Source organism: Ailuropoda melanoleuca, chromosome 4, assembly GCF_002007445.2.
Source record: "Ailuropoda melanoleuca isolate Jingjing chromosome 4, ASM200744v2, whole genome shotgun sequence".
In the NCBI taxonomy this organism is placed as follows: domain Eukaryota; kingdom Metazoa; phylum Chordata; class Mammalia; order Carnivora; family Ursidae; genus Ailuropoda; species Ailuropoda melanoleuca.
Window position 1 is genome coordinate 61876013 of NC_048221.1, and position 15686 is coordinate 61891698.

The window sequence follows — 15686 nt, forward strand, 5'->3', positions numbered from 1 at the left end:
ACTAATACAGTGCCCTAGTAACTTTGCTTAAAAATTCTCCTGCCAACAGGGCACCTGGGTGGCTCAGTCAGCTAAGGGTCTGACTCTTGGGTTTCGTCTCAGGTCATGATCTCATGGGTCGTGAATTCAAGCCCCATGTCAGGCTCCCCGCTCAGCATGGAGTCTGCTTGAAATTCACTGCCTCTGCCTTTCCCCCTGCTCGCTTGCTCTCTCTCTCTCTTTCGCAAATAAATAAATACATAAATAAAATCTTTTTTAAAAAGTATCCCACCAGCGATCGGTCTTGCTTTTTAAAGATTCCATGACTATTTGGCTGCTGGTGGTACTGCCTTTCCTTTTGCTGTAAAATATGGCCCCTTCCTGGAGATCTAATGAGAGGCCGGGGGCAGCGTCTGGCCTCCCGACCATTCGTTCAGTTCTCCTGAGTGATTCTCTCACCAAGTCTGAACTTGGACATCGTGTGTCATCACACTCGTCTGTGGCCTCTGTAATCCGTACGTTTCCTTGCCTGAGTCCGTCTGTGGCTTAAAGATCTTTAGGCTTGTGGTACTAAGGGAGGCAGGCGATGTCTGTGCCAGGAAGAGAAGCAGTTGTGGGTAAGGAAAACGAATGTCACAGGGCATCCTTGAGGTTTGGAAATATTTAGGTGTTTAGTCAAAAAGAAAATGGATCTGTGCATGTTTGAGGATACAACTTTTGGAACCAGTGAGGATTAGCCGGAGATGTGCAAGTGTGTGCTGCCAGGACCCCGACGCCGTATGCTAAAGCAGCACCAGGAGGGAGCAGGACCCGGAGAGGGAAGAGGCCAGTCCGTCAAGGACAAGGACGTTGGGCGTCGCAGTAGGAGGAGGCCAGTGGGGACTCACAGCAGATGGAAGGGGAGGCAGACAGAAAACAAACAATGAGCTGCCTTTTGGAGATAGGGGGAGACTGATGAGAGTGAGTGGATTTCATTTTGTTCCTGTGGAAACAAAGCATAAATAATGTGTCCACATGTTCCCAGGAAGGTGGTGGCAGAGCTCTAGGGTGGGGCCACCCCCGAAGCCCCCTCACTGGGGTGATTTATGAGCCCGAGTCAGCCCACCATTCTCGCCCGCATAATTATGCTTGTCTTTCGTTGACTGAACTGACATGTTTTGAGATTAAATGACAAGATAGTATCTTAAAGGTGATTTAAATTCTTTGGAGCTAGAACTATTCTGGAACTCTTTTAAAGAGATCCTGTATTTTTCCCAGTTTTCTCCCAGTGCCTAAAACAGTACGTGGAGAATACATCATATCAGTATCATCATTCTTGTATTCATGGACTTAAGGTCCAAAACCTTGCATTTATTATTTTCCCATTTCTTTTCATTATTCAGTATTCCAAAGATAATCGGGAAGATAGCAGGTTACCTTAGTCAAGCATTGTCTCTCATACAAAGTATTCCCTTTAAAAAAAAAGGTTTATTTATTTAATTTAGAAAGGGGGGACACTAGAGGAGGGTGGGGGGCGGAAAGAGAGGGAGAGAGAGGATCCCTGAGCAGATTCCCCACTGAGCAAGAAGCCCGACGATGCTGGGGCTCCATCCCAGGACCCAGAGATCATGACCTCAGCCAAAATCAAGAGTGTGCCGCCCAGCTGACCAAGCCACCCAGGCAGCCCTCACACAGAACGTTTCATAAAACCATCAGAGAAAAATCAAAAAAATTTTTTAAGTTTCTGAAAGTTACCTGTGTCTATACCAAATTATAAAACATCCCTGACCCCTGCCCATATACTTGGTAAAGTCTCATTAAATTAATCCAGACATTTATCATATAGCAGTAGGCCTAGTTAAATTTACACCTTACCAACCATCTAAAAATCGATTTCAGGGCTCCTGGATGGCTCAGTCATATAAGCGTCTGCCTTTGGCTCAGGTCATGATCCCAGGGTGCTGGGATGGAGTCCTACATCGGGCTCCCTGCTTGGCAGGGAGTCTGCCTCTCCCTCTGCCTCTTCCCCCGCTCATGCTCTCTCTCTCTCTCTCTCTCAAACAAATAAATAAAAATTTTAAAACCAATCAATTTCGAATGGATTCTAAATGCATACTTCTATTCTTTCAAATAGCAAACTCCTTGTACTTGCACCTCTCTTTTATTCACTGGGATTTTTATTTAAAAGAAACAGTTCAGCTAGACTAGTAGAGTGTGAGAGGTGAGCCCCGTTTCTGTGCCAACACTTCTGTGCACAGGAAAGCAAAGTGTGCAGGCTGCTCTCCGGCTACAGCTGCAGGTGTGAGAGCCCGAGCCCTTGGACAGAGGATCTTGGATTTATAGGCAAGCTGTGTCCCTGCAGAACACCCAGGACCTTTCCCTGGTATCTGGAGCCTGTGTCAGGGGATCTAGAGCTTTCTTTGCAGAGATGCTTGGAAGCATCCGGTGGGTTTCCGCTCCTTGACCTGACCAGGCCTCCCCGAGACCGTGCAGCCGTGTGCTCACAGCGGTGTGCAGTCCCAGCACAGTAAGAGGGATTCTACCCGCCGTGGAAGCCGCAGTTTATCTGGAAGGGGGAAGGAGGCCAGGGACACAGGAGAAGCAATGACGCCCGGGGTCTGTTACATTAGAAATGTTCAGAGCGTCGGATGCCAAACCACATTACATTTCGGGTTTGGTATGCAACGGGGATGGTTCACATAAAACATTCCTCATTTTCATTCTTGATTTTTGCCCACATGTTTGTACTCCTCATCCATTTGTCCATTCATTCCGCAAGTATTCATCAAGCGGCTGACCCTGTGTTTATCACCTGGGGGCGAGGCCACCTCAGTATGCCTGCCTTCATGGCGCTTATGGTTTGGTGGGGGACGCAGGTGGTCACGGTGTCGCATGATGTCATGAAAACATTGTATTTTTAAAACATTCTTTGAAAAGAGCAGCAGGCTGATTTTCTGAATTCTCTCCAGAAAGTCCTGACTGTCGATTAGCAATGGAATTTCCCACTAGCGTCATTTAAAGATGATGTGGCTTCAGCAGAGACTGACTTAGGGACGCGGCTGCTCGTGTCGTGGGAAGGATTTGGGAGTATTTGCAGATTTCAAGAACTGACTACGTTAGAAAAGCAGGGTGAAACTGAGGGTCTTGAGGAGGAGAAGGACGAAAATGGCATCTCTGGGGTCAGATCAAAGTCTGTAGCTGAATAAAGGGAGCTTTGAAGACAATGCTCAAGGGAGACCTCTTCTGCAAATCTGGCATTTTTAGGCAAGCCCTGGGGCCCATTAGGCCTCCTTTTGGGAAGGACAGGCCAGGTACCTGGCACTCATGGGCTGGCCAACTCGCCAGCCTCCTCCCTGTATTCCCAAGACAGCTCTCCTGTTAAAAAAAAAAAAAAAAAAAAAGGAAAAGGAAAAAAGAAAAGAAAGTGCATGAGCTTCCTGGCTCCTAGTGTCCTTGTGTCTTTCTACCTTCTTCACCCTCCTGTCTTTCTCCTGCTTCTTCCCATCTCTTCTTCTCCCTCCTCTCTCCTTCCTCCTCCCCTTCTCTGTTTCTTTTCAGTGTTCCCAGCTCTGACACTTCCACCCTCTCAAACTTTGTCTCACAGGTTTTAAATCTGCAGAGATAAAAATAACCCGCATTTATAAGCCTGGGGTCTTAAAATAATTGTAATGTGGTTGGTAGGTGAGTCTGTGCACCACCGCTCCAGGGCTCAGGGAGCCTTTCTTTTCCTACCCGCCCCAAAGCTGGGCTGGCGGGAGACCCCAACCAGAGAGAGAGAGAGACCCGGGTGCCTCCTCGCCTGCCTCCCAGCCCTCTGTGCCCTGGGGCTCCCCTCACCCAGAGCAGTTAGCAGGGCCTGGAGCCACGCCTGGCCCCTACCAGCCAGCTCTGTCAAGTACCCTGCTTGCTCAAAGCCAAAGGGGGAATGACATCAGACAATGAGTTAGCCCTGGGCGGAGAGTTCAGGCAGAACTCCTGGCCACAGTCATTTGGAGTCAGTTCAAGGAAAGAGCAAGTCAGCAGCCACGCCCCGTGCCCAGGTGCCTGCTTGCACGCCGCAGCTCACTTCTCTGAACACTTCTGGGTCCCATGGGATGGGCAGGGGCCTGGTCTAACCCATCAGGAAGATGCGGAGCTTCAGACGGGGGGAGGCGGTAGCACTCGAGCAGGTGGAAAGAGAATCCTTACAGATCCAAGATGTCCTGTTTTTTTCTAAAGAAATGACTCCGAAATAGACCCTGACACCCTGGAAACATGTTTAAAGAGTCACTTCCCCTAAGTTTTGTCCTCCTCACCCCCACGTGGAAATCGGGACTTCACACAGTAAACTCTGAGCTGAGGCCTGTGATGATGCCCACTGCCTACAGGGCAGAGCCAAGTTCGAGGTCAGGAGCACAGGCTCTCCTTTCTTTGAACTTTGACTACCTTTGCAGCTTCCTGTGCTCTGCTGCCTCTGCTCCTCAGCACGCCTTTGTCGTGGGCCCCCTGGCCTGCAGGATCACCTGGCTTATCCTTTTCCAGCACAGGGAGACATCTCAGGAAGTTTGCCCTGCCTGCCCCTAGGACCCTCTGTGTCTCTCTGTCACTGTCCTGCGTGTGGAGCTTTATAATCTGTTTGATACATCGTTGACCCTTGAGCGACAGGGGTGTGAACCACGCAGGGCCCCTTATACACGGATTTACTAGCCAGTGAACATAGTACACTACAATACATGTATTTTCTTTTGCTTGTGATTTTCTAAATGATATTTTCTTTTCTCTAGCTCACTGTATTGCAAGAATACAGTATATAATACATATAATATACAAATATGTGTTCATCGGCTATCTGTGTTACTGGCAAGACTGCCGGTCCACAGCGGGCTATTAGTAGCTAGTTTTGGGGGAGTCAAAAGTTCTATGTGGATTTTTGATGGCTCAGGTGTTCATGTCCCAACTCCTGTGTTTTTCAGGGATCCACTGGGTATCGGTTTTCCTCCTAGACTACGAGTTCCTTCAGGGAGGGCCTGTATCGTATTCACCTTTGTATTTCCAGCACTTTGCATACCCCCTGACACTCAGGTCCAGCTCAACTGATGCTTCTGGAATGAATAAATAATCACGTGTTCCATAGGATTAAAAAATGCAAAGTCATGGGGACCTTCTAATGTAGGACGATAGATACATTTTTCCCATTAAAAGGAAGCTTGAGATTGATAGTGTACATTTAAATATACACTTTTTAAATTTTTTTTATTTTTATTTTTTTAAGATTTTATTTATTTGACAGAGAGAGAGAGAGCCAGTGAGAGAGGGGACACAAGCAGGGGGAGTGGGAGAGGAAGAAGCAGGCTCCCAGCGGAGGAGCCTGACGTGGGGCTCGATGCCAGAACCCTGGGATCACGCCCTGAGCCGAAGGCAGATGCTTAACGACTGAGCCACCCAGGTACGCCCAGTCTGTATCCTTCTAGCAGGATCTGGGCTCTGTCTGAGCCCCCACGGACTAAGATCTCGAGTTTGTGTTTTCTAACTTACATGGCTTTTTGGGAACGCTCATGCAGATCTTCTTTTTTCCCTAATATTCATGGGCTCTCGTTTCTCCATCCATAAAATGAGGTAGCTGTCGTAGTAGATAATCTCGGGAACGGTTTCCAGCTTTTAAAATCCTACTTTATAGTTCTGTCTCCTTCTGTTGTTAGTATTTCAAAATCTCAAATCATTCGTCTATTTTTGTGAGAAGAACAGGCAATCAGTCTCTCATTCCCCACAGGTAAATGGCAACCTTTATTGGAAAAATATATTTGTTGGAAAGACAGCACTCAATTATGATGACATAAACAATTGCCACTTTCAAGGGCCAATAACTGAGGAATTACAGGAAAGCGTCGAGTCTTCTGCCAGCATAACTGCCGTAACCCGAGATGGCCTGAGTACAAAGGATATTTAAACTTTGGGTTTCAGAAGAATAATTCAAACGCACAAGAGCCTCATCTTGTAATGTTATCACAAGAATGTCCAGACAATGTTTTCTTTAACTCCGGGAAGAGCAATTTAGAAGGCTGGATCCTGCCACATGGGTCCAGCTGCATGTTTAATACTCTTGGAAAAAATTGTTCTATAAACAGAGAAATCACCAAGTACGGATGCTTGAAGGATGTTTCTTTCTTTGCTTACCGTTTTCAGGACCTTGTATACACAAGAGCACAAAATTAATAAACACTATCAAATTTGCTGTTATCATAAACCATTTAGCAAGATTTTATTTGCATCACAAGCTATCCCGGAATTTCACTCCTAAATGGTTTGAAAGCACTGAACATCCAACCAAGTGTAATGAGAGTTCGCAAAACATGGCTCAGAATTCCATAGTCAGTCTCCCTAGTTAATAATTGGTAAAACTTTTCACTTTTAGCAAATTAATATTGCCACTGGAGAACATGTTCCTGAAGGAGACTGAGTGGGTGTTTTTCACACCCCGGGGGCACGTCTCCACACCAAGTACGCCCACGGCGGCCTCGTGTTTTCAGGCAGTTCCAGCCTGTTCGTATGTGGACAGCACAGGAGGCTGAGAAGCTCCTCCCACCTTCCTGCGCCTCCTCCCCATTCCCCCTCTGCCCCTGCACACTCTGTGCGCTCCCTGGAAAAAATGCAGGGTGACTGGCACGGAGATGCATTCCTGTTCCTCTCTGAAGGGCTTGAGGTGTTGCCTGGAGAACCACTGACCATGGTCACTGCGTTTCCCACTGTGTGATAATCTCTGTCCTTGGAAGCCGGCCTTCCCCTTTATCCTGCTCTCTCGATACCTGGGCAGCAGAAGGGTAATCTTTTCATAGGGGAGAAGTGACCTTCCCCCCACGGACATACAGCAGTTTTAGAAAACTTTTTAGTTTTAGGGCAGGTTGTGCTTCCCAATGTCACGTCAAGGACAAGGGTAATGTTCTTTTGGCCTCTCAGGTTTACCAACTCTGACACCCCATCCCTCTGGACACCGTGGTTTCTTACTCTTCGAATTTATGCATCATAAAGGGGAGCTCATGGAAAATCTTTTTATAGAAATGAACATATTGTTTCTATCCTGGCCTTTCTCTTTTGGGGGCAGGGAGAGAGGGAAGATGTAAGGCGGCGTCACATGTTTGAAGCAGACACACCGCCCTCCAGGATGAGAGCTCTGATGCTGGCTCTCCCTGTATCCAAGGTCCACGTAGCTTTTGTGACACGGTCCACAACATGGGGACTTTCAAGGAAGTGAAATGTGTGCAAACAACAAAACTGCCCCCAGGCTAATTATTTTTTTTGTCAGTATCACTGAAAATCATGACTGTTGGAAGGGTGAGTTTCGTTTCTTCACCCAGAGGGGATCCCATCCCTTGGCTAAAGATGACAACAGACAGCAGGACGACATCGCGAGCGTGCTCACGGGAACCTGTTCTTTCTCTGCTTGTTAGGTTGTTGAAGAGCCCGGCGTCACGATGACTGAGCGCTTTGACTGCCACCATTGCGAAGAATCTCTCTTTGGCAAGAAGTACATCCTGAGGGAGGAGAGCCCCTGCTGCTTGGCGTGCTTTGAGGCCCTCTATGCCAGCACTTGCGAGGAGTGTGGGAAGCCCATCGGCTGTGACTGCAAGGTATCCCTGGACCTCCCCTGGGGCAGCATGCCCGCGACCCTGGGATCCCTCTGTGCTCCCCAGAAACCACGGGCTTCTGTGTGGTTTGCGCTGAATCTCTGACCCTTACTGCCCGTGGAAATTCCGTGTCTTGAGCCCCCTTTGATGGTCTTGTCCCCTGCAGCCAAGAAGCCTTTCTGAGCCTCCTCCCTCCAGCTGCTCTGTGCCCGCTCCTGATTCCGTATTGCTTAGTGAGTACCTTTCCAGGACGCTCGCGCCGAGTGTTCCGAGCACACGTCCTACATCCTGGCTCTTGGTGTCCTGGTCGAACACCCCCTGCCTCTCAGCGCTCTGGCTTTCTGGAGGGCAACGCCGTCTCACTCGTGTTTGCCCCGTGCTGACGCAGGAGCAGCAGGTGCTGCTGAGTAAATATTGGGGAGGGAATGTGCACTGGGGTGACCTGGAACTGATTCCCAGATGCATGGGCACGAAAAACACTAACTTCATTGGACCATTAGGGCCTCTTTTCTTTTCAGTGAGAGAAGATCAGGATTGGTAGTGTTTCTTTTTCAAGTGGAAAGGCTCTCGCCTAAGGGCCTAAGGGATGACCAGCTTTCCCCGCTGTGGATGGCAACAGCAGGGTCATTGGTGCTGATTGGCTGGGGTTGAGTGCTGAGGACCCTGGCCCGTGCTTCTCAGCACACCTTAGTCCACGCTGGACCACTCAGAAGTCCCCCTGGAGGTCCCCATGACGATAAGATCTCTGATATCTTCACCTGCTAACCGGTTGCTAAGACACACTGGATAAGACTTTAAGGGGCTGTCGTCCTCGCAGCCACAGAATTGGTACAAACTGGGGTCCCTTGGGGAGCTCCTAAGGAATTCCCAGCTTAACAGACTTCAAGGCGATTCGGGTCATCTTGGCGTCTCTTTTCCGCTCTCTTCCCTTGCACTCTGCTGGGAGCTTTGCCTCTCTCCTCCGTGGTTACGGACGTCAGTACGTAGCTGCTGCCTGGTCGGGTCAGGCCGCGCCTGCAGCGGGCACGTGTGACCCAGCCAGTGCGCGGGTGTGACGTTTCTTTCCTCTGTCACGTCATTCCCAGGAAAGGCGGGACGCGGAGGGCCACCCCGTCAGTTTCTGCCGCTGGGTATTTGGTGACAGTTGGGGAATAACTTCCATCCTGTGTGGAGGGAAGCCTTTGCCCCAGGCAGAGACAAAGGTTCTGCAGCCTGGGCCACTTGAAACCGGGCCTCAGCCACGTAACTTTTGGCTACACAACAGGGGAAGCCTGCCTAAAAGAAACTGAACAGCAGCAGTCCTGCATAAACTTCAAAATGTGCAGAGGTGGGGCTGCCCTGAGCAGAACACCACTGATCTAAAAAGCTAGATTCCGTCCTGTCTCTAGCGTTGTCTGATGTATGTCTCATTGTCCCTCCTGGATTCTTAGAAGACTTTTAGTCCCTGTTCCTTTATTTACAAGGCCAGGCATAACCACTCTGACCCCAGACTGCCTGGTTCCAGTCCTGGCTCTGTGTCTCACTAGCTGTGTGAGCTTGCGGTGATGACTCGCCCCCTCTGTGCCTGTCTTTGCCTTTATGACATGCAAATGAAACAGGTGCCAACGTGATGCGGTTATTACAGTACGTGGATCCCAAGCCTTGGCACTCCGAATAGCAGCCAATGGTCTTGTAAACTCCAGCGGACTACTTCCCTGTTCTTTCTGCAACACGTTCCCTCCACACACCCCCTGGGAGTTTCGTGCTCTCTCTGTTTGCATTATGGGAACATCAATAAAAACGTCCGGTTTGAGAAGAACTAAGAGACAAAAGAAAAAAAATGATCTCTTATAAAAATTTAACCTGGAGTGGGCTTAAGTGGGTGAGAGGCTCAGATATTATTTTGACAAAGAGCAGCACATTTCGGATATCTGGGGCTAGTCGTCCTTGACCAGTGGCTAAAGTAAAAACAAACCAGCAGTCTCTCCTCATTTCTCCAATACGATGTAGTGCAAAGACCCTTAAAACTAGTTACCCTCCGGCACGCATATGATGAGCAGATAAACAAAGTCCCCCAAATGGGGCCAAAATCAACAAGACCGCTGCAAAGCCGGGCATTAATCATGCTGAACTTTTCAACCCCGCTTCACGGGTTACTATACATGGAGTTCTGCCATGTGGTTTTCTGCATCGTGGAAGGAAAGGGGATGCTTCCTTGAAGTTTGACTTGGCTGCTTGGGGCTCTTCAATATTTGGAATGGTTAGCTTGACTTTCAGAAGTCATTATGTCGTTGACTTTGGGTAGGAAGCAATGATAGGAAAAACATTCCTGCTATTTCAGGAAGTAAAGCTGAAAGTCCTGGCAGGCGGGGCACTGAGCGGGCAGAGCTGGTGGCCCTTCCCTTGTCTCAAAATAGCACCAGGAGCCCCACTCAGCTCCTCCGACGAAGGACACGCACCTGGGTATAGATTTAAAATATGGGCACGTCGATGGGCATCGAGCTCGTTTTGTGGGTATTGAGAGACTTGTGTGTGACAGAGATGGGACTTCAGGACCTGTTTCGGCAGTTAGCTCACATAGGTTTGAAAATGTTTCTATGCACTTACTCAGTGGTATTTGCTATTTCTGTTCAGTTACTCTGAGGATATGCTGTGCTCTCAAAGGAGAGAAATCATTCATTTTAGGACCAGTGGAATAGGTGAGAACAGGTAATGCAAATAAAAATTTCATGCTCCTCTAACATTGCCCTGTTCCTGAAATTTTTCTTGGATGTTTGTGGGTACTAGCAAAAAAAATTTTGGTCTGATGACAGATATTTTTGGATGGGTCTACTTATGTTCAGGGCTTCAAAAAATCAAGAAACTAAGGAAAATGTAGGCGGGGCCCATAACTCCAGAGACGGCTGCTAGTACTGGGTACTTCACAAATCAGGGACTTGAACAAACTCTGGGCCACATGGCTAGCTCAGTTTGTTTCTAGAACATACTTTCCAGGGTCGCCTGAGTGGCTCAGTCGTTGAGCATTTGCCTTTGGCTCAGGACGTGATCCCAGAGTCCTGGGATCAAGCCCCACATCAGGCTCCTCCACTGGGAGCCTGCTTCTTCCTCTCCCACTCCCCCTGCTTGTGTCCCCTCTCTCACTGGCTCTCTCTCTGTCAAATAAATAAATTAAATCTTCAAAAAAAAAAAAAAAACCCAACATACTTTCTAGCTTCTGAGTAATTAAGTGGAAAACATCGAACTGATAATCAGTTTGGCACAAGGCCACCCACCAAACTAAGTTTCTCAGCAAACGTCTGTAAAGTTCTCAAGGATCAGAAAATCTCTGGGGTCCTTGGGCAGGAGGCAGCCAGGGGACTGAAAGGGGAGACAGAGGCTCTTACGCCAACACATGAAATCTAGCTGTCTCTGCTATACTTCTAGAAGGCTCCTAACCACGGCGGGTGTAGGAGGCATGAGGTCCGATTGGAAACACCTGTTCGTCCTGCCCTCGAGCAGGACGCAGGCTCCCCCGCCCACCCTCTGGGCCTTTGTGGGAAAGGCTACTATTCCAGACACGTTCCAGACACGTCCTCCCAGTCCAACTCCCACACCCAGCACTTTTTTATTTGTTGAAGTGATTTTTAAGTGCTTAGTGAGTGAATCATCTTTTTAGAGTTTCCATGTAATTTGTCCACAGAGTTTGTAATGAGCACTGAAAATCTATTTGGACATCCTCCCGTAAGAGAAAAATCTGTTTCTAAAGGGAAATGAAGGAAGCAGGATCCTCAGAGCTGGGAACGAGGCTGACCAGGGCGGTCACGCAGGAAGGACGTCTTAGGCCCTGAAAAACCAAAGAGGTACCCAGGAGGCACGCCACACTCAGCAGTGACACCGCCCCTGCCCAAGGTGGACCTCAAGCCACACGGGCCTGGGTCCACCTTCAGCCAGCTGAGGAGTGGAGATGTTGATGTCTCCTACAAGCCTCTGTTTCTTTTTCTTTCTTTCTTTCTTTTTTTTTTAAAGATTTTATTTATTTATTTGACAGAGAGAGAGGGAACACAGGCAGGGGGAGTGGGAGAGGAAGAAGCAGGCTCCCAGTGCATGAGCCTGACGTGGGGCTCGATCCCAGGACTCTGGGATCACGCCCGAGCCGAAGGCAGATGCTTAACGACTGAGCCTCCCAGGTGCCCCACAAGCCTCTGTTTCTAAAAACAGGGTTGCCTGCATTAAGACTGTCACAGGAATTAAGTGAGTTACCACGGTTGGGACACCTGAGACGGGGCTCCGCAGAGTGAGCGCTGTCTTTTCTGTCACCATCCGTTATTCAGGACCTTTGTTCTTAAGTATCTGAAGGAACATAGAGTTGAAAACATGATACCCTGGCAGTCTCAAAGCATAGGACATCTTTTCAAAGTGCGGAGCCTGATGGGTTCTGAGAATCTATATATCAAGTGAAATCCCATGGATTTGAGGAGGGGTGGGTTTGGGAAATCCGTGTCTGAACTTCCTCCAGCCCAGAAGGGGTGACGCCAGTACCAGCCTCAGTCAGAGTGACCCTGCTGCCTGGGGCCACCTTCAGCCAGCCGAGAGGTCGAGGGTCCCGCCAGGCCACCTGCTCTTCCCCCTGGCTGGAGTCTCAGTGAGGGCAAGTTCAGAGTCAGACAGCAAGTGCTTCCCATATTAAGAATGTTTCTGAAGTGGAAAAATCATGAAATCTGAAAGGAAGTGTTTGGGGCTAATCTTACGTTGTTTATCAACATTTTACTGCAATTTATGACATTTCCGTGAGCACACAATTAGCCTTGGTATGTTCTCTTTCTCGCTTTCTCTTTTTTTCCTCTTTCCTTCTTCGCTTAGAGGACATGAAAAACCACGATATTTCTGGATACTCTGAGGTTCTTCAAAGTCAGTGAGTCTGTGCTTCTTTTTTTTTTTTTTAAAGATTTTATTTATTTATTCGATAGAGATAGAGACAGCCAGCGAGAGAGGGAACACAAGCAGGGGGAGTGCGAGAGGAAGAAGCAGGCTCATAGCGGAGGAGCCTGATGTGGGGCTCGATCCGATAACGCCGGGATCACGCCCTGAGCCGAAGGCAGACGCTTAACCGCTGTGCCACCCAGGCGCCCCGAGTCTGTGCTTCTTAACCTTGTACCTCCAGCATTGAAACTGTGTCCTTCGGGGACCACACAGTATACTCTATACAAAACAGAATTCAGCTAGATGGACTCAGTTCGTCCTAAGAATGAAAACTAACCATCTGTTTGGAGCTGTGAACGCAAGAAAGGAGAAGGACCTCCAGGTACCAAGAGTTGGAGAGAAGGATTCAGTGTGATGTGAAGCTCAGGTCCAGGCACACGGGTGTGGTCCATTGTAACGGCCTCTGGGCCTTTGGGTGGTAGTTTCCAGCCCACCTCTCAGCTGCGCACTCCTGTGCCTAAAACCCTGCCCCATGCCGAGACTCAGAAGAGCGTGTCGTCTTGGCCAGAAGCCTCAGCGTGCCCTCCAAAAGCAAACCAGTGTTCAGTTACCTTCCTCTGGCCATAAAGTCTTTTCTCACTTCCTGTGTATTGTGGGCTTTCTTAAGAAGTGAGTCCAAGAGGAAGCTGTGACATGAATTTATTAGCTTAACTCCGATTTCCAAAGACAGCACAAGCTGAGAGCCCAAGAGAGGGAATTACGGGGAAACCTGATAGCGTAGCGAGTTAGATAAGGGTTTCCACCAGGATTCTGCAGAAGGTGTTGACCCGGGCTTGTGGCCGCGGCATGCGACTTCCCTCCGGCCGGGGCAGCTCACGGAGCGGTGTCATGCCAGTTGGAGAGGAGGCGAAGGGCCTTCCAAGGCCAGGCGCACCGTGGGCCGGGGCGCAGAGGTCTCATGGGTTGGGAGCTGGGCTTTGGAAGGTCCGGAAGTCTTGCATCGATGGCTAAGGTCTAGTGAAGTCATGTGTCTGGTACCCCGAGCGTGGAGGAGCACGTTCTAGTGCCTCGCGGCTGCCAGCACATCAGCTTAACCTGCAGCTGCTGTGCGTTCAGGTTCACTGGAGGAAAAACGGGTTTCTGCAGTGCTTCCGACCCATGGGGACCCTGAAACGAACTGTGTCACGGCTGTCCACACGCACTGACCACTCCGCCACTCTTTCCTCCCATCTGGGGCCTCCCTAAGTGGAGACCGTGGTGACATCTGGTGCCTTTGTTGTCACGATGTCGCCCATAGAGGTTCCTCCCTCAGTTTTTTGAAGACCGGCCTGGAAGGCAAGTTTCCTTGAACCTGTATTTCCTTTCCTTCTTGTTCCACTAACATGCAGCGTAGCCCGTTTGTCTATGTCGATGCCCTGGGTAGAGCCCACACGCAGTGCTGGGCCCAGGACTACCTCTTCTCCACCCTCGAGCCCTCCCTGGGCTTCTCTTCTCAGCCCAGCAGTGGGCGAGGCACGGAGCACAGAAAATACTTGCCCCTATTTCCACAGGGGCGGTCCTTCCAAGGTGTCTGGTCTGCACAGAGGGAACCCACCCAACATCTGCAAAGGCTTTTCCACCGGCTGCGTAATAGTCAGAACCTTTTTTTTCTTAAATTGTGGTGAAATACACATAACCTGAAATATACCATCTTTGCCCTTTTGAAGAGTGCAGGTCAGGAGTGCCACACGCTTTCACCTTGTGTGGCTAACCTCTGGGACTCTTCCTCTTGGCAAAATTTGAAACTCTGTGTCCAGGAAACAACTCCCCGTCTCTCTCTCCCCCAGCCTCTGGCTCCCACCACTCTATTCCTGTCTCTGCGTTCTTGTCTCTGACTACTAGGTACCTCGTCCAAGCAGACTCGTATAGTATTTGTCGTTTTGCATCTGGTTTATTTCACTAAGTGTCATGCCTTCAGGGCTCCTGCACGTTGTAGCACATTTCGGAATTTCCTTTCCTTTTTGAGACTGCATAATATTCCCTTTTGAGTACGTACCACATTTTTCTGATCCGTGCCTCCGTTGACAGACACTTGGATTGCTTCCACTTTTTTGGCGATGGTATAATGCTGTATGGATACAAGTCTACAGATTCCTTCTTTTGATTCTTTATGCATATGCCCAGATGAAGAATTGCTGGAGCTTATGGTAATCCTGTCTTTAATTTTTTGAGGAACTGCCAATACTGTTTTCCATAACAAAAAAAAGGTTAAATGCATTTATTCCATAGTCAACATTATCACAATGATAATGATCAAAACCTCCCAACTCTTCTTAAATGAGGCTGATTCCCATTCTTATCGGACAGGGCTTTGGTGGCTTGTTTGACTTTATTCAAAGTCTCAACAAGGGCAGTGCTGAGCTGTATACATTTATAAAACGTGGCGTTATTTCTGAATGTTTTCCGTGGAAATGTACAGATCTCATCAAGGGTACAGTTTTTGAAAGCAAAGAGTAACGCAGGCTCGACAAGCAGTTTACCTGGATTGGCTCACTGCAAATAGCTTTTGAATCAGAGGAACACGAGCTCGAAGCTTGCTTGGTTCAGCTATGTGCCGGTGTGGGACTGCAGGCCCACTACTGAGCTTCTCTGAGCTTCCGTAATAATATTTACCTCGCAGGGCTGCACGGGGCCTGAACTCACAACCTGGCAATGAGTACCATGACACATGTTCCAGAAAGAGAAAAAGAATGATTTCTTCCTGGAAATATATGGGCTTCATGGTGTATAATGAGTTTACCTATATAATCCCGAAGTCAAATTATAGCAGTTTATACTTTGTTTCATTTGTCAAAATAACGAGTCGGGCACGATTTTCCCCTCTCCCGTTTAAACAGTTCATCCCTTCTCCGCTGCCTTCAGGATCATCTTAACCTCCGTGCAGAACTAAAAGGGCCCTCCCGCCCCAGCCTGGACCTGAATTCCCCCGCCAGGCCCTGGGCTGTCCCTCCAGCCTGACCACACCTCTGCCGGGGACCCCTCTCTCTCCCACCTCTGCTGTGCCCGTGCTCTGTCTCTGCCTGAAAGTCCCTCTCCGACCCCCTCTGCCCCCCACCCTGCTGTCCACGGGCCATCCACACTCTGCTGGTGGCACGTGCACCAGAAGTCTCTCCTGACCCCCTTCCACCCAGCTGAAACAGAGCCCTGTCCTCACAGCCACTTCTCTGATGTGCCCTGTGCTCTGTTTCTCCCTCACCAGTTGCCATCGAG

At 49.1% G+C, this 15686-nt stretch overlaps 1 protein-coding gene across 4 annotated transcripts in view; it reads left to right on the forward strand.

Annotated features, from left to right (window-relative positions):
* The window catches only part of FHL2 (four and a half LIM domains 2), a 65398-nt gene that overhangs the window by 35705 nt on the left and 14007 nt on the right, over positions 1 to 15686 (forward strand). For 3 of the 4 annotated variants that reach the window (XM_002913501.4, XM_034658926.1, XM_034658925.1), the window contains one exon: positions 7383 to 7562. In XM_002913501.4, coding sequence (XP_002913547.1) covers positions 7407 to 7562 — 156 coding nt within the window. In that variant the 5' untranslated portion in view covers positions 7383 to 7406. Of the gene's footprint in view, positions 1 to 5358; positions 5384 to 7382; positions 7563 to 15686 lie in introns of those variants that run through there. The other variant, XM_034658927.1, reaches the window with a different exon arrangement.